This window comes from Canis lupus, chromosome 27 (genome assembly GCF_003254725.2).
Source record: "Canis lupus dingo isolate Sandy chromosome 27, ASM325472v2, whole genome shotgun sequence".
Taxonomy (NCBI): domain Eukaryota; kingdom Metazoa; phylum Chordata; class Mammalia; order Carnivora; family Canidae; genus Canis; species Canis lupus.
This window is the reverse complement of record NC_064269.1, coordinates 28,615,084-28,639,796: the sequence shown is the minus strand read 5'-3', so window position 1 is coordinate 28,639,796 and position 24,713 is coordinate 28,615,084. Positions and strand designations below refer to the sequence as shown.

Sequence of the window (24,713 nt, the reverse complement as noted above, 5' to 3'; positions counted from 1 at the left end):
TCATTATCAAATTGTTTTTGCTGCATATAACACTTTGGTCATCTTAAACCTCATGCAAAGCCCTTGCCTTACGAATAATAAAGATGTATCAAAATTCTATCAGTAGATAAATTTTAGGATTTCCAGAAAGAAGTCTAGTAGAAGTTCAATAAAAATATATTAGGAACTCACCATTTTTTTTAATTACACGAGTCTGCTGCTTCATTTGATCATTTGGAACACCAAAAGTTTCTAGAATCACTAATGTGTCAGCTTTGTTAGATGATGAATGGTTACTGGGAGGTAACTGAATACCACTGATGAGCTGCACAAAAATTTTTGAACGCAGAAATTTAGCAGGATATCAAACTCCATGATCACATAATTTCAAAATAAAATAAATATTCCCCAAAAATATAGACTCTCTATTCCCACAAAGATGTTAAAAGTGTAATATACACAAATTTTAAAATTTAACCCTTTTACCTTCAAGTATCAGTAGCAGAATACTAGGAATATATCTACATTATTCTATTTCACCAATATATAATTATAGAAAAATTCATATTGTCTGAATTTATAGTTCAGCATAAATATTTTCTTATTTTTAAAGTCTTTGTTAGAGTTGTTGTAAAACATTGCTTACAAGTATTGTTACAATCACAGTCTACTGTAACTCAGGCTGAATTACTCTGATAACATGAACTATTTTGAAATTCATATTGTATATAAACAGCCAAAAATTAAACAATATTAATATTACTTTTGAAATGTGAGTAAAAACACTGCATAATTTCCTAAGATAGCATTTTTGATAGTATAATGTATATATTTGGATAATTTATGACAAAATTTTGTATTATTTATTGTTGTCAATATTATCATGAGCAATGTGAGTCTGACAAAATTAATGATTTCATATGTATCAGTCCCTAATATATATATGGAACACTTGAATTAATTTACAAACACTTAAAGTAATTAACAATAGTTTTATTTCCACTTTTATTTGTTAAACTAACTGCTGAAGCAAAGTTTAGTCTTACTATGGGGAACAAAGTCCAAACAAAAAACAATATTCCAAGTGTACTAGTTTGTAAAATGTACTAATGTAAAAAGTGAAGCATAAGTTCAATTTCTGAAGAATAAAATAAAGAGGAACAAATAAATAATTAATTTTTTTAAGAAGAAAGCAAGAGGGAAAAAAGATAAAAGTGCCAATGTATAATTTTTCCTTTTCTACATTATAACATTAGCTGGAAACCAGAGTGACTATGCAAATATTTAACAGCTACTATGGAATGGGCATTGATCAATCAACTAATTAGACTTAAGGGTCTGAAATTATAAGGGTAGTTATAAAGAATATTGGCCATAGACAAGTATACTGCTACCAGAGCCTACCAGTTGAAAATCTCCTCCTCAGGTAATAGACCCTTACTGATATGAAGAAGGTTCAGCTTTGGCACACCTCATGTCAAAAAAAAAAAAATTCTGACTAAAAATAATCATAGTTGAATATGAGAACTGAAAGAGAATTTAGAAGCTATTATTCAAACAATCTTTACACTCTGATTCACAGAGCCCTTCCAAGGGCCACTACAGAAAATAGATGTCAGAAAGAAAACCCTAGTGGTCAACTAGAGTACCTATGCTTTTCTCTATTGGCCGTATGCATAAGATTTTGAACTTAGAAAATGGTTGTATAGATTTTATAAGTTTGAAAATGACTGACATATTCCAAAACTCTCAATTTGCAGATGACAAACATTAAACCAGAAATGTTGAAATGTCTTCATCAAGGACATAAAGCTAAGGACAAAACTAGGTCTTTTGATTCTCAAGGCATGCCTTCCAAAATTTGTACAAGTTGTAATCAAAACTCTCTGGGATGATCAAAGCAAGAGAGAAGGACCCACATGGCTATGGCAGCAGTTTCCTGGGAAAATCATTAATCCTGCCTGTTTTATATCATACCCCTTACATCTCTATATGAGACCCTTCAGAAACAAACAGGTGGCATTTGTAACTATGTGTGCATACTATCTTCCATCTTTGCTTCCTCAATAAAAGAGCACAGATGTTCTCTTTACTATTTTTAACTTGAAAAAGAAATCATTCGTTCAACATTTTTCTTTTTAATTTGAATTCAATTAGCTAACATATAGCACATCATTAGTTTCAGATGTAGTTTTCAATAAACCATCAGTTGTGTAAAACACTCACTGATCATCACATCACATGCCCCCCTTAATTTCTATCACCCAGTTACCCCATCCCTCCCCTTCAGCAACCCTCATTTTATTTCCCAGAGTTAAAAGTCCCTCATGGTTTATCTCCCTCTCTGATTTTTTCCCATTCAGTTTTCCCTACCTTCCCTTATGGTCCTCTACACTATTTCTTACATTCAGCATATGAATGAAACCATATGATAATTGTGTTTCTCTGATTGACTTATTTCACTTAGCATAATACCCTCCAGTCCCATTCACATGGATGTAAATGGTATTCATCCTTTCTGATGGCTGAGTAATATTCCATTATACATACATACCATATCTTCTTTATCCATTCATCTTTCAAAGACATCTTGGCTTTTTCCACAGTTTGGCTATTGTGGACATTGTTGCTATGAACATTGGAGTACAGGTGCCCCTTTGTTTGACACACAAATGGCCAACAGACATGTGAAAAATGCTCAATATCACTTGTCATCAGGGAAATACAAATCAAAACTACAATGGGGTACCACCTCACAACAGTCAGAATGGCTAAACTTAACAATTCAGGAAGCAACAGATGTTGATGAGGATTGGGAACCCTCTTACACTGTTGGGAATGCAAACTGGTGCAGCCACTCTGGAAAAGAGTATGGAGGTTCCTCAAGAAGTTAAAAATATAACTACCCTATGACTCAGCAATTGCATTATTTGGTATTTACCCCAAAGATACAGATGTAGCATTCAATTAACTGACATATATTGATCATATACTTTGTGTCAGGCACTGTGGATAAGACCTGAACAAAAAACAGTCCTATCCTCACAGGGCCTTCAGACAATGGGGGGAGGAAGACAAGCACAAGCAGATAAACCATTACAGGCATGTTCATGTGATGGAGCTTTGCTTTATTCCACTTTGCAGATATTGCATTTTTTACAAAGTGAAGGTTTGTGGCAATTCTGCATTAAGCAAGTCTGTGGGCACCATTTTTCCAACAGCAGTTGCTTACTTTGTGTTTCTGTTTCACATTTTGATAATTCTCACAATATTTAGAACTTTTTCATTATTATTATATTTATTAAGGTGATCTGTGATCAGTGATTTTTAATGTTATTGTTGTAATTTCTGGAGGTGCAATGAACCTTGCCCATATAAAGACAGCAAACTAAGACATGTATGTGTTTTGACTGCAGATGTGGTGGAGACAGCAAGAGAACTACAATCAGAAGTAGAGCCTGAAGATGTGACTGAATTACTCCAGTCTCATGATAAAACTTGAACAGATGAGGAACTGCTTCTGGTGGATAAGCAAAGAAAACAGTTTCTTGAGATGGAATCTACTCCGGGTGAAGAGGCTGTGACGATTATTGAAATGACAACAAAGGATTTAGAATATTACATCAACTTAGTTGACAAAACAATACCACAGCCACCCCAACCTTCAGCAACCCACCCTGATCAGTCGGAAGCCATCAATATCTAGGCAAGACCCTCTACCAACAAAGAGAGATTATGACTTGCTGAAAGCTCAGATGATGGTTAGCATTTTTTAGCAACAAAGTATTTTTAATTAAGGTATGTACATTGGTTTTTTTAGACATAATACTATTGCACACTTAATAGACCACAGTATAGTATAAACATAACTTTCATATATTCTGGCAAACCAAAAAATTCACTTGATTTGTTTTATTGTGAGATGCACTTTATTGTGGTGGTCTGAAACCAAACTTGCAATTTGTCTGACGTACGCCTGTATAATATAGTGGCTCAGTGTATGTATGTTACAGGAAAAACAAAACTATGAAAAGAAGCATAACTAATTTAGTTTAGGAAAAAACGTTCCAAAAAGAAGTGACCCTTAAATCTTGAAAAATGAGTCTGAGTGCAACAGGCAGGTGGAGGATGGAAGAATAATCCAGTCAAAGGAAAAAGTTTATGTAATGCATGGAGATGTCATATGGTAGCAGTACAAGATGTCAGACTGGAAGGGGTGAGAGATAGGCCTAGAGAATTAGGCTAAACCTCAACTAAGAAAGCAAGCAGGAAGCCTGAAGAAACATTAAGTAGACTTAGCACTAGGGCACAATGTCTCTGGGTCACTTGTGGAAAATGGATCAGGAGGACCAAGACAGACTATATAAAAAACTGTTAGGAGGCCAAAGGAAGAAATGTGATGACAACTAACAAATTCCTCTAACTTTTTTTTTTTAAGGCAAATGGCATTAGACCAAGGGATTGGATAAAGAAGACATTTTGAATCAATAAAATTTAGAGATGGGACATGGGAAGTGACAGATGTGGAAGAGAGGAATGTTCCCAATTTTCTACCCTGAGTTAATTGGCATAATGAATTCGATGGAGTTCATTGACCTTTAAAGAAAATAAGATAGGACTAGGAAGGGATGTTCAGCCTTTAAAATGTTAAGCTTGACAGAATAGGTGTTAAACAGGTAAGGATGCTAAGTAGGATATTTAAAATATGCCATTACATTTCAGAAATGAAAGTCAGATTAAAGTTTTGAGCATTCTTAGTAGTTGAAATGATGAATGTATATAAAAGGACACAAGGAGAATATTTAGTTTGAGATGAGAATCAAAAAAAACCTTAGCCTAACAGACAAATGAAAAAATACTCCATATCACTCAGCATCAAGGAAATACAAATCAAAACCATGATGAGATATCACCTCACACTGGTCAGAATGGCTACAATTAACAAGTCAGGAAACAACAGATGTTGATGAGGATGCAGAGAAAAGGGAACCCTCTTACACTGTTGGTGGGAATGCAAGCTGGTGCAGCCACTCTGGAAAACAGTATGGAGGTTCCTCAAAAAGTTAAAAGTAACTTCCCTACAATCCAGTAATCACACTACTAGATATTTATCCAAAGGATACAAAAACACTGATTTGATTTAAACCCCCAATGTTTATAGCAGCAATGTCCACAATAGCCAAAATATGGAAGAGACCAGATGTCCATCGAGAGATGAATGGAAAAAGAAGAAGTGATAGGTGATAGATGATAGATAGATGATAAATAGATAGATAGATAGATAGATAGATAGATAGATAGATAGATGATAGATAGATAGATAGATAGATAGATAGATAGATAGATGATAGATATAATGGAATATTACTCAGCCATCAGAAAGAATGAAATCTTGTCATTTGCCACAATGTGGATGGAACTAGAGGCTATTCTGCTAACTGAAATAAGTCAGTTAAAAAAAAGAGAAATGCCATATGATTTCCCTCATGTGGAATTTAAGAAGCAAAACAGATGAACATAGGAGAAGAGAATGAAAAATAAAATAAGATAAAAACAAAGAGGGAGGCAAACCACAAAAGACTCTTAACTATAGGCAACAAACTGAGAGCTGCTGGAGGGAGATTGGGTAGGGGGATGAGGTGACTGGGTGATGGGCACTAAGGAGGGCACATGATGTAATGAACACTGGGTGTTACATGCAACTGAATTCTACACCTGAAACTAATAATACACTATATATTAACTAAATTGAATTTAAATTTAAAACTTTTTTATAAAGGAAATCCCTTAACAATATAAATACTTCAGAAGCAGGGAGAGAAAAAGGAGCCCATAAATTTGTGAGAGAAAGAATCACCTAGGAGGAAAGGGAAAAAAAGAGAGGAAAGCCCCAGACACAAGGAGATTTGTGAGGAATAGGAGAGGACCATACAAAGTGGCTGATTCATCCCTTTATCTCACTAGAACAGCAACTACAATGACAAGATGAGGAGTTTAGAACAATGCAGCCTTTTGCATTTTTTCATTCATGCAAAAAGGCAACAGGGAGACACTGGTTCTGATGTAGAAAGATGTTGAAATACTACCCACCTTATAATGGCTGAAGAGATCAACAGAAATTTAAAAGGTACCAAAGAACATCACTGGAACTTAAAATATTAATGTATACTTTCTAGCTTATGTTATAACCAAAAAGTAAAAGAACAAGTTACTAATCTTTTAAATTTTTGTATTAAAAATACAAAAAGAATACCAAAGTTATAATAATATTTGCAAGGTAAGCTTAATGGTCAATATTTTGCTGGATCCTAGAAAGAGTGCCAACTAATTGATTTGGGGCTGCATCCAGAGCAGGAGGCAATGTCTACCTAGCTACCATATGCCTCTACTTTTAGAGTCACAAAATCCGGGGTGCCTGAGTGGCTCAGTTGGTTAAGCACCTGACTCTTGATTTTGGCTCAGATCACTATCTCCTCTGGTTTTGTGGCATGAAGCTCCAACTGGGGCTTTATGCTTAGCATAGAGTCTGCTTTTCCCTCTTCCTCCCCACTCCCTGGCTTGCGCTCTCTATCTCTCTCAAATAAATAAGTAAAATCTTAAAACAACAACAACAACAACAACAACAACTTCAGAGTCACAAAACCCCTAATAACCAAGAAAAAAGTCAGCTACATATTTCACTGATAAGAAGGCAACAAACTGAGAGCTGCTGGAGGGAGCATATGGTATTTCTGCAGTGGCCTGGAACATTTCTGTCTCATTCAACTTTGCTCTACCCTCTCCATATTTATCTCTGGAAAACAGCAACATCTCTGAAATCTCCATCCTCAGCTGGGACAAAAAGGCTAGGACCTGTACAGGATGAAAGTGGTCCCCAAGTCCTATGACCTCAGCACAGCAGAGGAAGGAGCTGAGAGAGGAAGACTTATGGGGTGTGCACTCTGGGTTGTAGCATTTCCTGCACCCTGATAGCCAGGGCACCAGGGCACCAGAGCAGGGAAGCTCTCATCAGCCAGCAAGGCAGCAGCACTCCCCTTAGTCAGAACTGGAGACACAAAAGTCTTCACCAGGCTCAGCCATACAAGTACCAAAATTCCAGAGCAGAATCTGAGTTGGTTCATATGGTTCTAGGGGCAATGAGCTAAATAAAAAGAGGGACCAAAGAGTCCTACCTACCCAATTTATTCCAAACCACAGGTACAGACACAATCTAAAATAGAATTACTTATAGCTAATTGGAGAGAAAAAGCCAGAGGCTCTTCAGAAGATTCAGGGGCATTCTAAAAAAGAAATAAATATAGCATGTGGGTTATAGAAGAATAAGAAAGTTTTCCAAAAAATCTATATTATTGGAAACAATCTCTTTTATTTTCATAATATCCATACTATGGGAAACAATAAATTTTAGACAACTACTTTTGATCCTAATAAAAATGCACAGGATGTAATAAGATGGGAGGGAGGGGGGTGGTGGCAGGGGCAAGGTGCAAGGTAGGATAGAGACAGAAGTACAAAGGAAACAGTATGAGGTAAATAAAAACTGGAGAAGAGAAACTGATAATGCAGGAGAAAAATTCACATCTACATTAGAATCAGTGAAGAATAAAATTAAATTCAGAGGAAAACCAATGGCAGGGAAAAAAAGAAAGTGATAAGGCTGATAGGAACTAGTAAACATGCAGGCAGATACTCAAGAAAAGCACATGGATAACTTTTTGTTTCTCAGTACTAATCAAAGAATATTCAGAGACAAGGAGCAAAAGTCCTGAACTGTGAAAGTCTAATTCTGTAGATTAATGAAAATCCAAGAGCTCCTAAAATTTCCTAGTAAAATTCTGTAAAGTTAAGGAGGAAGAGAGTAGCATATCCACAGGGTAACAAGTGGACTGAACTCCGGCTTCTCTATCACATACTAAAGGCCTAAAGACAATGGAAAAATATAGACTTCAGAAAGAGAAGCTTTCATCCTCAATATTTCTATTCATAAGCAGGTAATCATTCATGCAAAAGTAACATGAAAGATTTTTCAGATATGGAGAGGTACTGAAATACCACCCACCTATAATATCTAAACAGAATAGCAGAAATTTAAAGGACATTACAGGAAATCAGTGGAACTCAAAATATTAATGCTGACTCTCTAGCTTACATAATAACCAAAAAAAAAAAAGAAGAAAAAGTTACTCATCTTACCCTTATTGTAAGTGTCACTGGATTACTGTATCTTGGTGTTTTATTTGGACTAAACTGGTGTTTTACTATCTCTTAGGAACTGTGGTTTCAAAATATATCCAGAACTACCATTATCCAAAAATTTCCCATTTTGAAGATCCATGGGTAGACCGGGGGTCTGGAAATTTAAGGCCACTGTGAGAAAAAAAGTATTTTGGTATTGTCAGGAAAGAGAGGGTACAGCTAAAGAAACACAGTTCAAAGATTTACTGAAATATAACCATGGATTTTATATGTCCAAGCATTTTAAGAGCAAGTATCATTAGCCAATAATTCCTGATTTTTAGACATTCCTTCCTGCCATGTGTAAATTACTGTATGAAGGTGAGTCTCAAAGTCTAACTTTTAAATTATTTTGTAATTTAAAGTTTGAGTTAAAAATCAAAATGACACACAGTATACATTACAAAATAGCAATGTACAGGTCAGATGATTTTCCAGAAACATGAGAATAGAGAAAATCAGTACACAAAATGCCAGAAGAAAAGACACCAAGTATATTTCAAAACTTTCAGGTCCAAAGAGATATTGTTATCACTTGAAAGTGACAAACAGAGCAATAATTGCTTTTAAAATATAGAAGTCCCTCCATATAGGTTGGTAAATAGCCACTATATCCTCCACTCCCCCCTCATCCCCTCACCCACTTATCCTAACCCCACTCTCTCCCTCCCTCCAAGGGGCCTGGTCACAATCCAGGGACAGAGGGGTTCACACCTGGTACCTGCTGACTGGTCAGTGTCTGTACTGTGAACAACTAATCAATTTGGAATAGGGAGAGTCTAGTAAAGGCAAATAACAGTGCTATGCATTCTCATTCACTTTTCAATACTGTGAATGCAGAAACTGGTGTAAAGTATAAAAGGTAGAGGTCACTTGATTTAAAGAAGCTCTTACCAAATCTTTTAAGCAAAGGAATTGATATTCACTGTCGTAAATCCATTTTGATTTCTTTTTTCCCTTCCTACATTTCTTATGTTAACTCTTCATGAACCTAAGCTCCATGCTCCTTACCCTCCCTTAGATTTACCCTCTGTGACCCATTTAGGAATAACTTCAGATCTTGAAACCAATAACTCATCATTGCCTGACCCCAAAACACCTAGGACCCCCCAAATAATCTACTTGGGAAGCTCTTTTCATAAATCTTTCATTAATTCAAAAAATGAACCTGTTTTATCTTATTTTTGCAGAAACTCAACATTCTATAAAACATACCCATTTGACAACCTATATTCCAAAATTCTTGAGGATTGAAATTAGAGGAGTCTGCTCTTGTTGCTTTGGGATAAATTCTGGTAATGAACTTCATGGTGTGAAGAATAAACTCGTGGGCTAAAAAAATATATATATATATTAGAACACTGCAAAAGATTTCAAATAAATTAAATGAACTGCTATGCTTCTATATATTATTCTATAATCATCTCAATACTTTTGATATGTATGTTTTAGCAAAAATATTTGTAATTAATGGTAATCAAAATAAATCCATGCCTTTGATAGTATAATACACTGTTATTGAGAAGCAAATAATTTTTTATTACACAATTTAATGTATACCAAACATTCACTTGATGTAAAAAAGGTTAAATAATATATTTCTGTTTTTCACACCCCAATTAATCTCACTTTGACATCAATATATATGGGAATATGTAAAAATATATATTTGGGAATATATAAAATTCCAAAATAAAATGCATCCATTTTTTAAAACAAAAATTGTATCTTTCTCCACTTTGTCTTTTTTTTTTACTTTGGTTTTCGTATTAGGGCAGAATCATATGTAAGTCATATAAAGATATATAATGCCATCCAAATTAACCCAGTGAATAGCCAACAGATTCTCAGGGTTGAAAGGCAACCTTAAAAACATTCAGTTCAGCTGCCTAACTTCGTAACTACCACAGCATCTTCCCTCAAAGTTCCTTCAATCTCTGCATCTCTCCATTGAAAGAGAACTTGCAAACTCCCAGAACAACAGTTCCCCCTTATCTGTGATTTTGCTTCTAGTGATCTAAGTGACCTACAGTCAACCAGGATCTAAAGCAGATGATCCTACTGTCTGACAAATCACCAGAAGGTATCTAGTACCTTAACAATGCATTGCAATGTGTGTATCGTTCACCTCATCTCATCTCATCACGTAGGCATTTTATCATCTCCCCTCATCATAAGAAGGGTACATACAGTACAATAAGATGTTTGAGAGAGACTATATTCACATAACTTTCATTACAACATCTTGTTATTATTGTTCTGTTTCATTATTAGTTAGTGTTGTGAATCTTTGTGCCTAATTTATAAATTCAACTTTATCACAGATATGTATGTATAGTGAAAAACAGAGCATATATGGGTTCAGCACTCCACAGTGTCAGGCATCCACTGGGGGTCTTGGAATGTATCTCCTCTGGATAAGGAGGACTACTGTAGTTCTGAGTATTTCAAATGTTTTCTTTACTGAGATAAGGTCTGTACTTACAGTATACTACACATACACTTACACAGAGTCTGTTTCTATTTTTTTATGTTTCTACTTACATATTTTTTATAAGTTCCTATTTATATATGTTCTATTTAAGTTGCTTGAGATTCAAAACTAATTTATATCCTTTACCACTGGACACCCTTCAAATTTTTGAACATAGATTTCATGTTTTTCCAAGGCTTTTATTCCTTCACTAAGCAGATCCTGTTCCCATAACTACTCCTGCTACTATGGTCACCAGTATTGGGAGAAATGGTTAATGCCTGTCGCCTACTATATTTGCTGGTCAAACTGGAATGGAATCGCTGCCACCCTTATCCCACATACTATTCTTTAGGAAGCATCGTCAAGTAAAACTTTAAAATTACTGATGTTAATAATTATAATTAACTTTATCAGCTCTCAAGTATAGAAGTTATGCACTCCTTGAGAGAAAGTTTATTTTGAAGCTACTCATGTATAAATGCACCATGTGTGTCCAACTACCATGATTCCTTATCCAGCCCTCAATAAGACGCTAATCTTTTGGTAAAATGTATACTCTCTGGATCTTAATTTTTCCTATCTACAAAGTGATAAACATGAATGATTACTAAAGACCCTTAACGTAATATGATCTTGTTACTTCTGAAATTGGCCATTAGAAATTAAACATGCTACATTATTATAAATGCAATTTATGTTCATTTTAGATAAATGAGAAATTTAAATAAGAAAAAATAAGAAATAAAACTATATAATCTCATCACTCAATTAATAACCAGGTAACCTCTTGCTATATTCTTTCCACTCCATTGTCATAGGTGTATTTTTTTAACTGAATAAGTTGTTTCTTTTTTTAAACTTCCATTTCTTTACTTAAAAATAACATGAAAAAATCATTCCATTTCAATAACATTCACATACTACATTATTTTTAAGTGATTGAAAAGTATCCACACATATGAAAAGTCGTTTCTGATCCTTATGCATTGTAAATTTAGTGACATTTAAGTTTTTAATAATGATGGACATTCTTGGAGTACAACTTCATCCACATCATTAATTATTTATAATTGGCTTTTGGTGCAAGGAAAATTTCTATACTCTTTCCAAAGAGATGGTGATGTTACATTTTATGCCTCTGCTCAGAACTGCCCAGTCCCTTTACAAATTTTGAGCAAGTGTCTAATACAATAAGAGTAAGAGAATTATAACTACTTTTGCTGTGCCTAGAGGTCTTGTTACCTTGAACAACAACATAACCATTCAATAGTTTGAAAGAATAGAGGCTAGCAAAGTAGGTCATCCAAATTCAAACTCAGTTGACAATACTCACTATAAGAAATATATTTTATATCCCACTCAACACACAATATACACAGATGCTTGTTTCACAATATAATACTCTAGTTGAATCTCTATGATTCTAGTCCAGTCTAGTCTATTCCATTCTATTCTACTCTATTATTTTAACTGTAGTTGAGACCTACTGAATTGGTTTTTGTCATAATCTAGAGTTTAAAAAAACAAACAAAAGGACCCTAAAATATTTAGAGTCGGTTTGAAGAGATGATCTGAAGTATACCTTAAAACCCTTGGGCACCAGTGGCCAGCCCTAAGAGGTTAACCATCAAATACATCAGAATCCACATTTCCAAGCAGCCAACAGCTTTTTTGAGTCAGTTGCAGGTACTGATTTCCTTGCCATGTTGTTTCGACACAGGATGGTAGGTTGCTTTTTTTGGGGGGGTAGGTTGCATTTTTAAAGAAGGATTTGGGGAGTCCCTTAACTACCGAGTTAATTACTCATTCTTTTTTTTAAAGTTGAGGTTATTCCCCATCATTCAAGTTTGAAAAAAGGGTTGGGTCTGCTTCCCATTCTCTTTCCAAGGCCTAGCTGCATCCTGGGCTCTAGCAAACAGGATAATCCACCTCAGGTTCAGAATCAGAAGACAGTTAAAAGATGTGGAGACAAATGGTACAACTGCAGACGTGCAGGGACAGTGCTCATTCTGCACAGCCATGTAGCAGCCTGACCTGGCTGTCATGTCCTCCTTCTCCCCCACCTTGGATCTAGTCTCTAGGTCTATTTAATTGTCTACCTCAGGTGCATGCTGAGTCCACAAAGTTCACCATGGCTCCGTTCTCTCTACCATGAGCCTTCATCATCTCTTCCCTACAGGGCCTTGCCTTTACACTACTATCAAAGGCATCCTTCAGAAACACATAGGGGATGATATGACTCCTGAGATTTCAATCCTGCTCACCTTTGTCACTTACCACTCTCCTCTATAAACTGCTCATCAGAGCCCTGCCCACCCAAGTTTCCACACTGGACATTCTCAAACAAAATTTCATGACCTAAAGAAATTAGTTAAACAAGTTCGGTGAAATCACTTGTTGTGACCTGAGGCATATTGTCTTTTTTAAAATTACATTAAATATGTTGGCATTTCATGAGAATATAGTTTTTATAAATGTCATTGACCAATCTTGACACCTTAGCAGTGCATAAAAGTTTTTTAAACACTTCATCTGTTGGAATCATAAGAATTATTTACCTTTCAACTTTGAAAGTTTTCGAGCCTCTGTCTCCCCAATGGAATTAGTTTCATTAAATTGCTGATATAGCCTTGAATGCTGAAAGCTTCTGAACTTCTCAGCTTTGGTATAAATGACAAGATCAGATAGGGCCATAGCCACTTTTACCTTTGTGGTATAAAAATAAAATGCAGGAATTTCATATTTTTGCACTAATCATCTGAAAAATTCCTTTTCCAGTAAAGAAAACATGTTTTCAGATCAATTACATTAGTCTTTTCATAATAGTGTCTTCTCAAAAGCCATTTGGAAGGTGTTAATGTAATTATTTTTCATGATGATAGTATTTAATGTTAACATGAGACAGGATACATCTAAAATCCCAACTAATATAATAAGTATTGAAGATGACAATTATTACTAATTCCTTTTTTCCCAAAGATATCAATTTATTTTCATGAATTTGATAACTTTAGGATATTTAGTCATGAGTAAGTAAATGCCCAGGGTAATCAAACATCTGGGAATAATTTCTGCTATATAGTATACATTTGATCTTTCACATGCCAGCATCTACATCCTCTACACTTCTGTTAGCACCTTCCCAAGTTTTGTTTTTGGGAAAATATTCCTTGCTCAAGCTCAATCCATGGGCTTAAGTATTGATAATATGGCTCAGACCTCGATAATCAGAGATTTGCAGTCCCATAGCAATAGCAATTGACTCTGGGATGTGCACACACCTGGATTGTAGCCAATGCACATAAAACTTCGCTTGGTCATCTGAGAGATAAGTAGGTTTCCACTGGATGTGAGCCTGAAAGCATATAAAGCTAATGCTTTGTGAAGTCTTGCACCAATGTAGAGAAAGTGGATCCAAAGTTGGAGAAAGAAAGTTCTGTGGACTTTGCTTGAGACATTATACCATGTCATTCCTGAAATTTGAATCCCTTTCCCTGAACTTTTCATTGATGTGGGCCAATTAACTTAATTCACAATTTACTTAAACCAGTTAAATTAGTATTATGTCACTTGTAATTCAAGATAACCTTCTTTTGTCATGCCAACTTGTATACTTACAATACTATATATTGTAACAATCATTTTCTTGTCTCTGCTAGTATGGTCTCCTTGAAGGCAGAAATATTTTGTTTGTATTTTGAACATTGCATAATGCCTATTACATAAAAATACATAATATTGGACCATTGAGAAAACATTATAAACAGCCAAGGGCACCTGGGTGCTTCAATCAATTAGGTGTCTGACTCGATTTCATCTCCTGGGTCATGATCTCCTGGGTCATGAGATCAAGCGCCTGTGTGCTCTGTGCTCAGCCAGAGGCTGCTGGAGATTCTCTCCTCTCTCACTCTGTCCTTCCCCCAACTTGTGCATTCACGCATGCATTCTCTCTCTCAAATTAATGAATTTTAAAACAGATAATGCAAGAGAAGATATAACTTTAAAATTTTCTCTTCCCATGTTAATTTTTTCCAAACAAGTTTTAAATGATAGACTAGAATTTTTATAAGGAGGAAAAAGAATTTTCCTTCCAAAAAAAAAAGAAAATGTTTAATTCTCCACCAGTAAGAAAACAAAACAACTTTTCAATCACTTGTAAGATTTTCACAAAGTATCATCTCACCCTCCTTCTCTTGAAGAGTGGTAATCCAGCTGCACTTATTGTCTCTGATTCCTTTTCTGAATCATCTTCTAAAACAGCCAATGCTTTTGATTCTTTGATTTCTTCGTCCACCTCTTGATCTATCTCTTCATATTCCTCTACCTGACCATGCTTATCAGAACCTTTTCTTTCACGGGTTTCCCTTAAGGATCCTATTTTCTTGTTTCTAACTAATACTTTGAATTTTAATGCCTACAGAAATGATTTGAAAGAGAGATACAATTACACATTTATAGGGAAGTTTGCATTTTAACAGTCATTGAAAAGTCTTTCACCATGTTTTCAGTTAGCCCACAGTAGTAAAATATGTAAGAACTGCCCTCTTTTTCCATACCCCTATAATACCTTAATAGAAACCAGTTATATTATAGTATTGACCAAAATTCACCCCAAAATAAGCGTGTTATGATTGGGACTTACTCTGGCTCCATTTCTTTTACATTCCACAAATTGCTACCATTTAAAGAAATTGGCTTACATGAAAATTATATGTACACACACACATGTACATATTTTATATAATTTATATACTTTTATACATTTATATATATGTAAAAATGCTTTGCAATGCTATAAAAGTTAGAATGTTACAACTTCTGGCAGCAAATGCTTCAGATCATCACTCTGTTATCCAACATTAAAAAATATTAAATGAGATCAGGTATTTAAAAATGTCTATTGTAATGTTTGACACCTAAAATGGACTAAATTTAAATTAAATATTTGTAAGTCTTCTTCATATTTTAACTGCATTGGCCACAAGCATCATCAAATTAATATTTCCTGTCCATCAAAACTTAAAGCATAACAAAATTCACCAGCAGTGTCAGTCATTCCAAATCCAAAGATTTCCAGTTCCCTTCTTCCCCTTATTTATCCCTGTCCTTTTCAACTATTAAATTAATTTATCAGTATATTGTTTTTAAGAAGGCTCCATCCCCAATGTGGAGAGATACATGCTCTCTACTGATTGAGGCAGCCAAGAGCCCCTATTAATGTACTTATTAAATATCTGCTATGTTTTATGTATAATGCTGCAGAAATCTGGATTATGAAAAAAAAGTTCTTTTCTTCAAGGAGCTTTGAGTTGTCCCTTCACTTTGCTATCCCAGGTACCCATTCAAGTTACTCCATCACCTTAGACCTTCTATTACTATGGTCCTTATATTACTTTCTAATGCAGAGTTTTTCCAAAATGCACTATGCAAACACATGTATCAAAAGCATCACCTGGGCTCAATCAGTTAAGCATCTGACCCTTGATTTCAGGATCATGACCTCTGGGTAGTAGACCATGACCTGTGTTGGGCTCCACACTGAGCAGAGAGTCTGCTTGAGATTCTCTCTCTTTCTCTCTCCCTCTGTCCCTCCCAACTTGCTTTATCTCTCCTTCTTTCCAAAATAAATAAATAAATAAATATCTCTTTTTTTAAAGCATCACCTGGAGTTCTTATTAAGAAATAGGTTCTTGGGATCTACTTCCAAATTAAAAAATCAGAATATTGAGTTGTAGAGCTGGAATTATGCCTCTTTAACAAGACTCTAAGCAATCCTTTTTACTCCAGTGACTGAGTGAGATATGAGAAAATGACCTTATCTCTAATTCCTCTACTCATTGGAAAGCATCTCCTTACTTTGGTATAGAAACAAAAACATTAATGAAAACTACATATCTGGATTCTAGAAAGTTGTTTATAAATAATAGGAGGACGGGTCCTATTCTTAGAAAGCTAAAAATTATCATAATTTCTTGAATTAGGCCATTAGATTAAACCTTAGATTACATCTTTGATTAAATCTTTGATGATATGTTTCCAGCACTTTACACAAGGTCTTTATTTAATATTTATTTTCTATCATAATTGAGCATTTAGTCATGAGAATTCTTACGGGGTGAAAGAGTCACAATTTTTCCATCTGTTCAATTTTTTTTGTACATTTCAAATTTTTTTTTTTTATTTATTTTTTTTTTAATTTTTATTTATTTATGATAGTCACAGAGAGAGAGAGAGGCGCAGAGACACAGGCAGAGGGAGAAGCAGGCTCCATGCACAGGGAGCCCGATGTGGGATTCGATCCCGGGTCTCCAGGATCGCGCCCTGGGCCAAAGGCAGGCGCCAAACCGCTGCGCCACCCAGGGATCCCTTTTTTGTACATTTCAATGCTATCATGAGTCCTATACTTCTTATCGCCAGTGTTACAACTGTCACCTTTAAATTTTCCACTCTTCTAAATAAGATAAAGAAAATACTCAAATATTACAGAAATACTGCTCTACATACCAAAATGATGACATGTCAAAACTAAACTATTTGTTGTTAGACAATGCCATCATGCCATGCAAAAAAAAAAAAGTTTGCCTATCCTCTGATGAAATTTGGGGTGAGGAGAACAGACTGGCAGGGGAACTAAGGACTCGCCCAAGAAGAATGAGGAAAACCTAAAAAAATGTGGTATTTCCATGTTTCAAGGAAAGGAAGGAGCCTTCCCAGCATTGAACATTCTGAAGGAAAGAAGTCAGATGGTGACAGAAATAAGTCTGTTAGAATTTACTAGTAGGAAAGCCTCTGATGAGAATGAGACACTTACTGAGGAGCAGCTGGAAGACAAAGCTCATTAGGTTGTGAGATGAGAAAGTGGAAATTTAGGTTGAAACAGAGAATAATAAAGAAATAGCTGAAGAGAGATCAAAATCATGAGGCTAGGGTGCAGGCACTTTTTTAAACCAAGTACTTGAAGTTAAGTTGAAGATGGAGGAAGGCCCATAAGAGATAGAGGAATTAAAAAGAGCAGATTTAAAGGAGGAGGATGCACCTGGGTGACACAGTTAGTTAAGCATCCGACTCTTGGTCTCCACTCAGGCTTGTGAGATTACTCAGCACAGTCTGCTTAAGATTCTCTCTTCCTCTCCTTCTGCCTCTCCTTCAGCTCTCTCCCACTCAAATAAATAAATAGATAAATAAATAAGTCTTTTTTTAAAAAAGGGAAACCTACCACCCAGATGCTAAGGAATTGGACACAATCTTTCTTAGGCTTTGCCTATAAAACATATCAAATTCCTGTGCCTTAATATTAACTGACTTAAAATTTTGGACTCATAGGGCATGACACACAATAAAAAATGTAAGTTTTTACATATATCTCTATATATTATTTTTTATCAAAATATATTTACCCGAATGCTCATGGGAACATTTCCCAGGCAACACATTGCAAAGACACACCTCTATAAACAATCAAAACTAAGCACTTTCATTGATCTGTAACCCAGTTTTCTATGGATCAATATAATAGTGACATGCTTTTCTTTTTTTATTAACCTGAGCCTCTCAGACAAAATGTTACCTCTGGTGAAGGTAGTTTGTCTGGAAAATCATCAAGCATATCAGAAAGCAAGGTATCTCCAAAAACAGACTGCAAAATGTCTGCCATCACTTCTTGTTGGGAAGGAGAGCAGTGATTTTCTAAAGAGAGCACCACTGGATAGTCAGATGCCTAAAAAATTAACCATTACTATGGTTATTGATCAGAACTCCTCAATAATTTTAATGCAATTAATAGAAGCAGTTAATCTATTTTAAAACTTACATTCAATGTTTCTGTACTTTTGCAAAATAAGTATTCTTTAAACTGAAAGTACTTTTGAGTTTGACATAACAGGGAGCATTAAATCTGTATAAAAAGGAAGATTATTACTATTTATACTAGAAATATAGGAAACAACTGAAGCATCCAACAGTAGATATTTGTTTAAGTAAATTCTGTCCACTTAAAGGAATGATAAAAACCTGATAAGGAGGAGGTAGAGCTACATATCTTACTATATTATAGAAAGTTATCTATAATATAGTCTTATAAGGAAAAAAACAAGTTGCCAAGGAGTATAATTCTACATTTTAATGTTTTAAGCATGTATATTTGCTTATCAGATATTCTTATTTAAATATTTTTCAATGTGAAAGAAAAACTTTAACATGGATAAGATAGAGGAGATGTTAATTTTCTGATTTTTTAGTTCCAAATCCTATAATCAAAACTCATGGCATTATAATTAGAAAAAAAGATAAAGATACAATAATAAAAAGAATCTATTAAGTAAAGATGGCTTTACAAAGATATTCTCTGTCCTTTGTCACCACTGTAAATTTGAAATATGCCACAAAACAGAAAAACAACACTCATTTTAGGGCCTCATTCAAAATTATTTTCTTTATTTTGTTTCCTATATACTTATCAGGGCACAAATGTACCAACTTATAAACAAACCAAGGTCTGGTGCATTATTACAGCCTTCGAATAGGAGATACAATATTATGCCTTTTTAATGTATAAGTATATTAGTGTCTTGTGACTGCTGAAGCAATTGACCACAAACTTGGTTGCTTGAAACAACAGAAATTTATTCTTTCATAATTCTAGGGGCCAAATTTTGAAAATCAGTTTCACTGGCTAAAATCAAGGGAGCAGCAGGCTCTAAGGGAAATCTATTCCTTGCCTCTTACAGCTTCTGGTCTTTGCCAACATTCATTAGCTTGTGGCCATATCACTCCAATCTCTACCCCTCATCTTCATTTTTTCTCCTCTTCTGTATGGCATTTGGGCTCACCCAGCTAATCCAGGATAATCTCCTCATCTCAAGGTCCTTGATTTCATCCATCTGCAAAGACTCTTTTTCCAAATAAAGTAATATTTACAGGTTCCAGGAATTAGAACCTTCCTGGGCCCTTATTCAGCCTACTATAATAACCTAATATATACATATATATATATATATATATATATATATATATATATATATAGACTCAGTCTAATATCAAGAAATCAGCGTTAAAATCTTTCTCAAATATAAAAAGTGATTTTGAGACTAGACAAAGTGGTGGCCAGCAAACAGATTTCTCAATTAGCCCCTGACACTCATTAAGGAAAGCTCTTTTTTTTTTTGGTCTTCTGTGATCCTTGGCCCCACTTTCAGGGAAGGAGTCCACTTGTCTTTTATCCTCTGCCACACTAAAGTAGGTGTTGAGTGGCTTGCTTTCCTTAATGCTAGGCAACTTTTGCAGCTCACTTCTTGACCAAGGGTTGTCTTAAGGCTCACTTAAGAGTCATGCTTGTGTTTTATTTTGCTATGTTGGTATTGTGTTGTGTTTTTGGCAATGTAATTCCCTTAAAATGTTAGATTCCCTATATGCATCCTTTTAGTTAGGTTACATGTACCAGTCACTATATCTAAAGTTCTTTCCTAGTCATAATTATCATGTCTATTTTATTTTACTGCTCTGTTCCCCGAATTAATGGTGATTATCTTGAGTAGAAATTTCAACTTTTAGTCCAACCTTTGCTACAAAACTGAGTCCCCTAGTTCAGCTGAGAAGTCTCATTGAGTCTTTGTTGCTTCAAAGACCTTTTTTCATTTCATCTCTTTCCCTTTAAGTCTTAGAAGCTATAAGGGATTCCATCCTTGCAAGGCTTTTGAATTTTAAGATTGCTTCTATTTTCTCAGTTATCCATCCTGAATGATGTGAAAGGATTTGCTATGCAAATACTTGGTAAGAGTATTTCAGATAAAGAGAATAGGGAGGGCAAGGGCTTTGAGATGTGTCTGAAGACAGTAAAGAGGCCAGAATGGCCATGTGAAAAATGGAGAGATGAGTAGAAGTTGGAGGTAACAGAAAACAGGTTAGACATGGATTTTAGTTTGTATTTTTAGTGGGACTGAAGGTTTTGAGAAGGGGAATGACATGATTTGACTTACCAAAAGGTAACCCTGGCTGAAACATTGAGATGAAATTGCAGGGGAACCAGGAGAGAAACAGGAACATTGAATAAGAAGCCATTGCAAAAACCCGAGTGAGAAGTGAAGGTAGTTGCCCAGGACAGTGACAGTGAGCATGGAGAGAAGGGGTTAAATTCAGCATATATTTTGTAAGTAGACCCAAGAGGATTTGCTAAAGAACTTATTGAAGGATTGGAGATAAACAAAGGGAGGAGAGTTAAAGTTGACTACAACGATTTAAGCTTGAACACAGGAGTTACCCATAACTGAGATGGGGAAGACCATGGGAAGAGCAGGCCTGCAAGGAAGAGGAGTATCTTGAGCTCAGTTCTAAACATGTTAAGTTAAATACACTAGTTAAATATGCAAGAGGAGATGTCCAATATGTCCTTATCTATGTTGGTATAGAGTTCAAGGGCAAGATATAAATTTAGAAATCATCAGAAATTAGATATTTAAGAGAATCAATGCCATATATCAATGTTTTATACTAAAAGAAATTTTTCATATTTTATATGTATATTTATACATTTTAGTATTTTACACTCTCAAATAATAGAGCAGCTTATTTAAATTTGTTATTTTTTTAAATTTGTTATTTTTTAAGTTATGTTTATATTCATAGATAATGTATTGACCTACTTAGGAGAACTTTAGGTTTATCAAATTTGTATGTTTAATTTATTAGATATACATTGTTTAAATACTCAGTGAGATTTTGTTAAATCTCTTCAATGCCACTGTGATTGAAATACTTAAAAAATCAAACATACTAACTTTACAAAAACAATTTAAAATGTCCACAAGTGCTTTACAAGTCACATTTGTAACTAGAATCAAGTATTTTTCTAAACTTAATGGTAAAACCCATTCAATTTATAGACTAGGATTTGTAGGCTGAATTTAGAAGCTCTCAAAAGAACTAGATCTTTGAATCTGTGACTTTAGTAAATCCAACGATAACTTTAAAATCCAAGTAAACTTCTAAACATTCTTTGTTGTATGACTAGCTGCCATCATAGTCATAAAAACTGTCAACAATCTATATAATACACTTTTGACATATTTTATTGTATGTCTTGAAAGTAAAGTAGTTGAATATTGCTAAAATATTTACTACTATATATACCAGTAATTCTTAAACGTTTTTGGCTATAACTCACAGTAAGAAATATATTTTGCATTGTAACAAAATACACACACACATTCTATATATGTTATATAACTAAACAGAAAGTTCCCTGAAACATTCATCTTACTACTTGAGATTAACTTTGATAAATCTACCTTTAATTATATCCTACATATCATAACACACAATTTGAAATATCACTGATCTAAACTAAAGCCAAGCATTATAGGATTTTGAAGCAAGTAAATTATATTGTGTTTAAATAACTATAATTTAACAAAGATACGCACGTACTATGAATGCATATTTGTGTATTGCTTGGATAACAGTTTTAAACAGAAGCTTGCTGGTGAGTGTATAACCATGGTATACGACAGGTTCATTTTGTGATCCATCCCAGCAGTCAATTTCCAGACAACGGCATCCTTTCACAAGGGCACTAGTAAAATTTAAGCAAAATAAATTGTCATTTCTGGATCATTAAAAATATATGCTATAGTGTCAAAATATCCCAAAGACTATTCGTGATTTTGCAATAAATGTATTATCAAATCCATAACGAAGACAAGTTGTTGTGTTGAACTGAACACACTTTTCTTTTTTCTTTGAGCACAGCTTGACATGGAAGTAATCTATGCCATCCACATTTCCAGCATCCCCAAGATAGTGCAATGTGCAGTGCTGTGGACTCTGAATCCTGCAATTTCTCCCTATCCCTTATGCTATAATTTCTACAAGGGAAGGAACTAAAATTTCAGTCTCATAAAAAATGTTTGTTATCTATAATTCACTATCAATAAACATTTATTATGTTTTATTAGAAAAAAATGGGAGTTATAGGGACGTAAGAAAACAAGTGGAAGGCAGACAGATGTGATCTCCTAAAATACAATCTTGGAAGAGAGACTGAATGAAAAAAGGGCTGACTTGAGACATCAGGATCTTAGAATTGACAGCTATGTTTCAGGGAATAGATCAAAGAAGCCTCCTACCATACTTGAAGGTATTTTGCCCATAGAAAACCAAATTAACATTTGTTTTCCAAGAAGTATATCAACTTATCCTGTCTCTAGGCCAGTAGTTTTTAGTCACAATTTTGCCTCCTGGGGCACGTTTGGCAATGTCTGGAGACACTTTTGGTTGCCACAACTGGGAATGGAAAGGAGATTTGCAACTGGCATCTAGAGGGTAGAGGCCAGGGTTACTGCTAAACATTCTACCATGCACAGCAAAGAATGATCTGACATCAAATGTGAAGATTTGAAAAATCCTGCCTTAAGCCATAATAGGAAAAGAGAGCATGGTACCAGCACCAGGTACTTGAGAGAAAATCAGCAGTTCTTCCAAAGAGAAACACAGAATATCAAAGAAACCATATCAGAAAATAAACCGTTTAGATCTAATACTTCTTGGGGGATCAAATTTAGTCAACTTTCTAAGATGACTCAAGCAATATTTAGATAGGGGTATTAACTGAGAAAAGATAAAACAATTATAATCCCAAAATCCAGGTGCTGAATTCAGAAAACAAGGAGACCTAATGCTCCTTTGGGAATAATATGAATGAAAGGGGAGGGAACCCCAGGAGGTAGAGTATTAGGGAGGAAGAAAATTTCATCTATTTTGGATGCTTCACCAAAACAATGCAAAATATAAAAATAAATATATATATATATTTTTTTAGTTTCTCTGAGATTTGTTTGTTTTTTTAAGACCATTTTTGTTTTCCTTTTTTAAATGTACATGACTTTATTTGGGTATATAGTGATGCACTAAAATGTAAAATTTAAGAGTTTTTTTTTTAGTCTGTTTGTCCTTGTATTGGAGAAATTAATGACCTAGCATGCTCTTCTAAGAAAATTTTGTTTTCCCATCAATTTTTCCAAGGGTGAATAAGCTGACTATCTAATTTACGTACAAGTCCTAAACTGGGTTATATTTGTAGAATTCAAAATAAATGTATTTCTCGTCTGTGGATTTATTTATGTATTTAGATTTTAAATTGGAGAAGCAATATTTATGTGTAAACTTTATTAATTGCCATTAAAAAATGTTTGCGTTACTCTCTCTTAGTTGATTGTCTAAGTAAATTGTCTTGCCGTTTCTTATACAGAATATCAGTCCTCTGTGCTGTTAGCAGAGACTAATCTTGAACGCTTTTCTGGGAAAACAAAAAAACTATTGACTTGTGAAAGAAAACTTTCCATGAAGGCCAACCTAACTAATACTGGTTCTTGCTACTTCTCTAGATAGTTTTGATTTTATCCTTAGATCAAGCCAACCTTTACCAAATTGCCTATTTCAACTACATGGTTTGGTCCCCAGCAAAAATGATTTGAGTGGATTTCACTGTGTCAGGCCAACTCATTTAATTCAGAGGCACACAAAAGAAAGTTGTGTCTCCCCCAGTGGTGTTAGGGAAGCCACGTTCTACTATTTCACACTAATTCATCTTTTGAAAATGAATAGTAGAAATTTCTGTCACATTAAAAAAAAATCTGTCCCACTTACATAAGTTTAAGGGCCTTTCTTGGATTAAAATATTTAATACTCTAAGGTAGTTAATATTAGTCTTCCTCTTTTAGAGATGAGGAAGCTGAGATTCAAAGAGGTTGTAACTGTCACATAATTTATAAAGGAGGGAAAGACAGGAAAGATCAGCACCAGAAACTTAGCATTAATCAATCAACACTACATTATACCACCTCTCACGCATAGAGAAATTTTGAAAAATTTGCATTAATAAAAGGGTATCTTCCACAAGTGGGTGGAAGAAATACAATTAAATTTAAGTACAATTCAATTAAATTAAAATTTAAATGTTTACTTGGGTGGAACATTTTCTTCATTCAAAAGTAAATTTTCTGCATTGTTAAATCAACTTTATGAAAATGCA

At 34.6% G+C, this 24,713-nt stretch overlaps 1 protein-coding gene across 1 annotated transcript in view; it reads right to left on the bottom strand.

Moving 5' to 3' along the window:
• The window catches only part of PLCZ1 (phospholipase C zeta 1), a 55,507-nt gene that overhangs the window by 10,762 nt on the left and 20,032 nt on the right, over positions 1 to 24,713 (bottom strand). Inside the window, 8 exon segments of the mRNA XM_025455235.3 lie at positions 172 to 304; positions 8,173 to 8,229; positions 8,231 to 8,346; positions 9,430 to 9,546; positions 13,249 to 13,396; positions 14,874 to 15,104; positions 18,258 to 18,407; positions 22,112 to 22,256. Of these exon segments, the coding sequence (XP_025311020.2) occupies positions 172 to 304; positions 8,173 to 8,229; positions 8,231 to 8,346; positions 9,430 to 9,546; positions 13,249 to 13,396; positions 14,874 to 15,104; positions 18,258 to 18,407; positions 22,112 to 22,256 (1,097 nt within the window).